The 7,887-nt window shown below is 33.5% G+C and overlaps 1 protein-coding gene across 1 annotated transcript; it reads left to right on the top strand.

Annotated features, from left to right (window-relative positions):
- The first annotated feature begins 6,594 nt into the window (after nucleotides 1-6,594).
- Nucleotides 6,595-7,269, top strand: LOC108999112. The gene has a single exon (XM_018975910.1). The coding sequence runs from the start codon at nucleotides 6,595-6,597 to the stop codon at nucleotides 7,267-7,269; it is 675 nt and encodes a 224-aa protein (XP_018831455.1).
- Nucleotides 7,270-7,887: the final 618 nt, after the last annotated feature.

Here is a 7,887-nt window from a genome sequence, read left to right as displayed (position 1 = left end):
ACCCAGTATGTCTTTCTTATGTATGGATTCCACAACCCGCGGCCACGGGCGGAATCGGAATTTACTTAGATTCACTAACCCTAACTCATGGGGGTCAACAATGGGTAACGACCTATGATTAGTGAAAGATAAGTTAATGATCATGTTCATGTTATTTATGTATGTATTTATGAATATGCACATTTTTTTTAGAAACCTTATGTTTATTATGTTTACTGTATGATGTGTTGCTTATTGAGTATTCGACTCATTTTAGTTTGTTTTTATGTTTTTAAACTACCCCAGGTGATGACTTTTATGAGGATGAGACTACAGGACATGACTTGACTCCAGGAGGCGAGGCAGAGGCCTAGACAGATTATGCTATGATTATTTCTATTGTTTAAAGTTTAAATAAAATATTTTGATAAGCACATGAGACTTCCATATTTTTTAAATAAGTACTTCCACAGACTTTATTTTGGATTTTCAGTATTTATTAATTTTTTTTTTTTTAAGGAAAATTTCGCATCTGGCGCGTTGTTAAAAAAAAAAAAAAGTTTTAAATTCAAGTTTAGTAGTAGCACACTAGCTCCTCGAAATTCTAAAATGTCTTTTTGGGAAGCGGGGTGTTACAATCGGTAAAAAAGAAACAAATTGACAAACTAAGAAACTTGATAAACTAATATAGTCTCAACAAATATATAAGGGGTAAACACCAATCAAAATGCATAGTAATTCTAGGCAATATCTTCTTTTTATAGGAATTCAGACCCAAATTAAAACCAAAATAGTCTAGAAAAAGCATAACCAGGTAACATGAACAAACAACAAAAAAACTAGGAGCTTGAAACAAGAGAAAGACTTAAACAAAAATAGTAAAGGATAAAAAAAGAACCCAAAAAATCCTAAAACTGAGAAGTTGTATTATTACTAGAGGTAGCACTCTAGATATAGAGAACTTGCTACAAAGTATGTTATTCCAACTTGGCCGCAAAACCTATTGCTTGAGTAACTTAACATATTTTCATTTAGCAAGAGACTTTTATCTATAAGGCCATATGTATATGTATGCACTGATATATGCCTAAAGACCACTCAAGGTCAATTACCATTATACCTTGACTTAATCTACTCCCACATTTGAAACATTAAAAGACTCACCTTGACAATTTTGGCGCCTGTATCATATGCAGACGGTATCTGTAAATCACACATTGATGGAATTAAGTTCTCATCCAAGGGAAAGAATCTCAAATGTTTCAAATATAAACACAGATATAAACAAACCCATAAAGAAACTAGCGACCACACAGATATAAACACAAAACCTAATCTCCAAACAGAACTAAAATAAGAAATCAAACAAATATCAGGGGTGGTCGTGGTGGTTGCTTCGCATGGAGTGGTCGCTTGGGAGGAGCACAGAGGTTTTGGGGCGACCTAGTGGCCGTGGACTGCAAACAGAGCAAGGGGGAGAGGGAGGGCCTCAGACTGCTGGGCTACGCGTGAAGGAGAAGGGGGCTCCGACTGAGAACTGGCGATGGCGTCGACGTGTGGGTGGTGGCGAACGACACCCCTAGTGGTTGTGATATAGAGAAATCCGAGAAAGAGAAGGGTGAAGCCAGATTTGGGGAGGGCAGAGATCAGGCGGGGACTGGGGGAGAAGGAGCAGGTGGCCATCAAGGTGAGGTGGCGGTGGCTTGGTGGGAATGTTGGCGATGAGCTGTGAGCGACGGTGTGGGTTGTGTACGATGGAGGGATTGGAGACAGAAAGGGGTCAGGGGGAAGAGGGATGGAGGGAAATAAATGGAGAAAGTGTGGGGCTTTTAATTTTAATAGCTTTTTGTGGCTAGTATATAGCACCGCTAATAATATTTTAAGTGGCCGCAAATATTTTACGGCGACAATTTTCACATTCGACGGAAACAAAATTTTGCTAAAGTCAAAAAGTGCTTATTGCGACGGAAAAAATTGCTACAATAGCTATAAAAGTCGCTGCAAAAACTTAACAGTTAATTTCTTCCTCAATATTATCCGAACTCGTGCTTTTAAGTCACCGGTGAAATTTAAATCGTTGAAAATAAGTATTAGTTTCGTTAGTTTTTTTGCGGCGATCAAACATTCGCTGGAAATAGCTTTTTTGGGCGATTTTGAAAGTGAAAAAATATCTACAAAAGACCACTTCGCAATTGCAGTGATTAACAAACCGTCATAACAAGTTTTTTAATATGCCGGCGAATTTTTTTGTCAAAAAAAGTGAATAATCGTTGCAAAAGACCAATTTAGTATTTGCCGCAAATACCATCGTAGCAAAAAGTTCATAAATAGCCACAAAAAACCAATTTCAAAATTTTATGTAAAAAATCATGACGATGTAAAAATTGCCGCAATTACAGGTTTTTTGCGACAATTTTATTTCCAACCGACATAAAAATCGCCGCAAAAAGCCTTATTTCTTATAGTGAGAGATGCAAAGGAGGTTGAATCCTACGATGAAGGAGGTGGTTAAAAATGAAGTCTTCAAGCTCTTGGATGTAGGTATCATCTATCCCATCTCAGATCATCAATGGGTAAGTCCTATTCAAGTAGTTCCTAAGAAATCTTGGATTACAATTGTGAAAAATGAAAAAAATTAGTTAATTCCCACTAGGACCACCACTGGATGATGCATGTGCATTGATTTTAGAAAACTAATTGCTGTCACAAGAAAGGACCATTTTCCATTAACATTTTTAGACCAAACTTTGGAAAGAGTTGCGGGCCATAGTTTTTATTGTTTTTCTTGATGATTTTTCAGGATATTATCAATTTGAAATAGCCTCTGAAGACTAAGAAAAAACTACTTTCACTTGCCCGTTTGTAACTTTTGCATTTAGAAAAATGCCTATTGGACTTTGCAATGCACCTGCCACATTTCAGCGATGCATGTTAAGTATTTTTAGTGACATGGTTGAACATATCTTGGAGGTGTTTATGGATGATTTTTCAGTCTATGGTGATTCGTTTGATGCATGCCTTATTAACCTCACTGCTGTCTTAGCTCGATGTGAAGAGAAAAATTTGCTCTTAAATTGGGAAAAATGCCATTTTATGGTGCGATAAGGTATTGTTCTTGGTCATATCATTTCAACCCGACGCATGGAAGCTGACAAGTTCAAAATTGATCTAATATCGATGTTACCTATTCCAAAATCAGTCAAGGATATTAGATCATTTTTAGGACATGCCGGGTTCTATAGGCGTTTCATAAAAAACTTTAGTTCCATATCGAGACCTTTGTGTGAGTTGTTAGCTAAGGATTTTGTTTTTAATTAGACTGATGCATGTCAAGTTTCTTTTGAGCAACTCAAATCTATGCTGGTCACAGCACCTATAATTCAACCACCTGACTGGTCATTGCCATTTGAGATCATGTGTGACGCCAGTAATTTCGCCATAGGTGCTGTCCTTGGTTAGCGAAGAGGTAAGCTTCCATTTGTGATTTACTAAGTAAGCAAAACACTTGATGCAACTCAGAAAAATTACTCCACCAGTGAAAATGAGTTGCTAGCAGTTGTTTTTACTTTGGATAAATTTAGAGCTTACATTTTAGCTCTCCAATTGTTACATTCACTAACTATGCAGCTCTTAAATACTTGCTCACAAAGAAAGATGCCAAACCTCGACTAATTAGATGGATTTTGTTATTGCAGGAATTTAATATATCATCATCAAGGATAAGAAGGGAGTGGAAAACGTGGTTACTGACCACTTATCTCAACTCATTGTTGAAAATTCTGAACCTTCAACTCCTATTTCAGATTCCTTTCCTGATGAACAACTTCTAGATGTTGATTCTTTGCCTTGGTTTGCTTATATTGTAAATTTCTTGGTAACAGAACACACCCCACCACATTGGAGCTCTCAAGAGATCAAAAAGTTTAAATTGGAGGTTAGATCTTTCTTTTATAATGACCCATATCTGTTCAAATATTGTTCTGATCAAATTTTGAGGAGGTGTGTGCCTAATTGTGACATTCCACACATATTAAATTTTTGTCATGCTAGTGCGTGTGGAGGCCACTTTTTAGCTAAAAAAGTAGTGGCTAAAATATTGTAATGTGGTTATTATTGGCCCCACATGTTCGAGGATGCTTATAATTTTTGTAAAGCATGTGAACCATGCCAAAAGTTAGGTGGAATTACCCGTAGAAACATGATGCCCTTACAACCCATTTTAGCATTAGAAATTTTTGATTGTTGGGGGGTTGATTTTAGAGCTGAGCAAAAATCCAACAATTCGACTCCGCTCCAACTTTGCTCCGGCTCCGCTCCGACTCCGACAAGTAGGAGTCGAAGTCGGAGTTTTTTCCCTATTGGAAATCGAAGTCGGAGTCGGAGTCATAGACGAACCAACTCCGGCTTCACTCTGATTTGCCTTCGACACTCTGCCTTCGCCTCCGACTTGGCCCTCCGACTCTGCCTCCAATTTTATACATATTTTATAAAAAGATATGTGTTTTTCTGTATATTAATCATTTAAATTTTATACAACTATATCTTATATAGTTAGTTAAACTCAATAATATACTAATTAAATAATATAATTATACTATAATATATAGACTAAATTGACAAATAAATAATAATAGTTTAGTATATGACTATATGCAAATATCATACTATTACAAATTTACAATATTACTACCATATTACATCTAAGTTGTAACCCTAAGTTACTAATGTATAAATATAATAACATGTAATACTAATGTATATATAATATACTATAAACACTAAGATGCATAATAACATCAACCTGTAATACTAATTGATAAACACTAATCTATAAATTTATAATAACATATAAAACTAAAGTATAATAACTAAAAAATTATTCATATAAATTTTATATAACAATATCTTGTATTAATTATGTTTTATGACTTAATAAATTCTCAACATAGTCATTTTGATAAATATATTAGTAATACTAATATACATTAGTATATTAATTAGATTTATGGTCTAATACTAATACTATTAATAATCCACTTTAAGTCTATATATAAATTACTATATAAATCACTACAGTATTAATTACTAATACTATATTACTATATGATACTATTAACTATAGTTATATACTAGTATTAGTATACTAATACTATTAGTGATATAGTTAGTATAGTGATTTATACTAATAGTATTATATAGTTATACTAAATTAAAATCACTATAGCAAATATTAATATATAGTTATGCTAATCACTATAACTAATACTAATACTAATATAGACTATAGTTATAACTTAAAGTATTATACTTATACTAAATCACTATAACTTATACTAATATAGTTATACTAAATCACTATAACTAATACTAATATAGTCTATAGTTATACTAAATCACTATAACTTATACTAATATAGTTATGCTAAATCACTATAACTAATACTAATGTAGTTATACTAATCACTATAACTATATATAGTGTTAATATCACTATTAGTATAATATATAGTATTAATAATAACTAATACTAATATAGCTATTAGTATAACTAATATCACTACTAGCATAACTAAAACTATTAGTGTATTACTAATATTTATATATATTAATATATATATCAAGTATAAGAGATTAGAGATTTAACATATATATATAATATTAAATCACTAACATACTAATAGTATGATACTATAGTATTAGTAATTATACTATAAGATATAGTAATAGACTAATAGTATATTATAGTAATAGTATATTATATATAAAATAGTAATACTATTTTTTGAATCTTCATTTCGTATATGGTGCCTTTTTTTTTAATATTCATATATAACAATTTATATATCATATATTTTTTATGAATCTTCATATATATATAATATATAAAATTATAAAATAGATTCATAGTAATTATAATAGTATACTATAGTAACTATACGGTGCCTTTATTTATTGTAGTGATTAGTTGGATGTAGATATGGAACCATGGATGATAGGAGTACATGTAAAAATAGGACTTTCTTTTTATTTTTAATTTTTTAATGCATGGTAGTATGTTACTTGTTTTATTTAGTTGTATTCTTTGTTATAATCAAAAGTTAAATAAGTTTAGATTGTAATTTTGAGAAAATTTAAATTTGAAAGCCCACAATTTATTTATTTTTTTAAAAAAGTGGGTCAAATATGAAGTTAAAAAAGACAAAAAAAAAAAAGTCCAAAAATCAGACTCCACTCCGACAAGTTGGAGTCGGAGGTGGAGCAGATTCTCTACATCTCGGAGCTGGAGTCGGAGTCGGAGTCAGAGGTCGGATTCGACCTCCGATAAAGTCGGATTCGGAGTCAGAGTCAGAGATTGGGCCCTCCGACTCCAAAGTGATCGGTGCTCAGCCCTAGTTGATTTTATGGGTCCTTTTCTGTCTTTTTTTGGTTATCTTTACATTCTTGTTGCTGTGGATTATGTTTCCAAATGGGTCAAGGCAATACCATGTAGGACCAATGACCATCGGGTGGTGTTGAAATTTTTAAAAGACAACATTTTCACTCGGTTTGGGATACCCCATGGTTTTAATTAGTGATGGAGGTTCCCACTTTTGCAATGAACCATTTGCAGCGTTAATGAAAAAATATGGGGTCCATCATAAAATTTCAACTCCTTATCATCCTCAAACCAATGGCCAAGCTGAGTTGGCCAACCACGAAATCAAAGCCATTCTTGAAAAAACAGTCAACCCAAATAGGAAATATTGGTCTTTGAGGCTTTTGGACACTTTATGGGCTTATAGGACAGCTTTTAAAACTGTCCTAGGCACGTCTCCCTATCATTTGGTTTACGGTAAAGCGTGTCATCTCCCTATTGAGCTAGAACACAAGGCTTATTGGGCTGTCAAACACTTTAACTTTTCTACTAACAATTTTGGTGTCTTAAGGAAATTGGAGCTGAATGAATTAGAAGAGTTAAGACACGATGCCTACAGTAATGCCAAACTTTACAAGGAGAAAACTAAGGTTTTCCATGATAAGCACATTCAGAGGAAGAGTTTTCTCCCAAATCAAAAGGTTCTCCTCTATAACTCTAGACTCCATGTGTTTGCCAGTAAACTTCGATCCAAATGGAGTGGTCCTTATATTGTTCAGACAGTGTTTCCCCATGGGGCTGTTGAAATCCTTAATCCACACAATGGTAAAAATTTTAAGGTGAATGGACAGCGGCTCAAACCTTTCCTTGACCATTTTTCACTCGAGGATACCATTATCCATTTACTGGACCCTGGCCCTCCAGCCGAGCCTTGATGTTTGACTTATCTGTCATTTTATTTCGATTCTTTCTTGCATATTTCTTTTTTGTTTTTAGTTTCTGCAGGTGTATTTTCTCTCTTCTACTTTCCATTGTCTTCCCTTGTTATCTTTTTCTTCTTAGACCAGGTACCTTTTCTTCGCCCTTCATTATCACTTTTTTTTATTGTTATTCTTTTGGTTTTGTTTTTTAATTTTTAATTTTTTTAATTTATTTTTTTATCATTGAGGACAATGCCCACTTCCAGTTGAGGGGTGGAGAATCTGATTTTTTCTTTCACATGCTAGATGTTTCTCTTGAATGTTCACTTTTATGAAACTTGGCTAAATTTTCACTGTAGGGTACTTCCACTCCCACCACTTGGTCTCCAATGAATTAGAATTGTGGAATTTAATTTTTGCAAAGTTGCTAGTTTTCAAACTTCTCTACCTAAGATCAAACAATGGCAGCCTTGGGCTACACTAATCCCCATTGGTTTAGATTTAAGCTCAACACAAGACTTTGTAATAGTCTTAGCAACCCAAACTTAGGCAATGTAGTCAAAAGCTATTGATTGATGACCCCAATAGACACAAGCAGATACTTTTGTTATTTTGTTCGATGTCAATCAGTGG

The sequence above is a fragment of the Juglans regia genome, unplaced genomic scaffold (assembly GCF_001411555.2).
Source record: "Juglans regia cultivar Chandler unplaced genomic scaffold, Walnut 2.0 Scaffold_693, whole genome shotgun sequence".
In the NCBI taxonomy this organism is placed as follows: Eukaryota; Viridiplantae; Streptophyta; class Magnoliopsida; order Fagales; family Juglandaceae; genus Juglans; species Juglans regia.
Note: the sequence above shows the minus strand (reverse complement) of the source record. Positions and strands in the feature narration are given on the sequence as shown.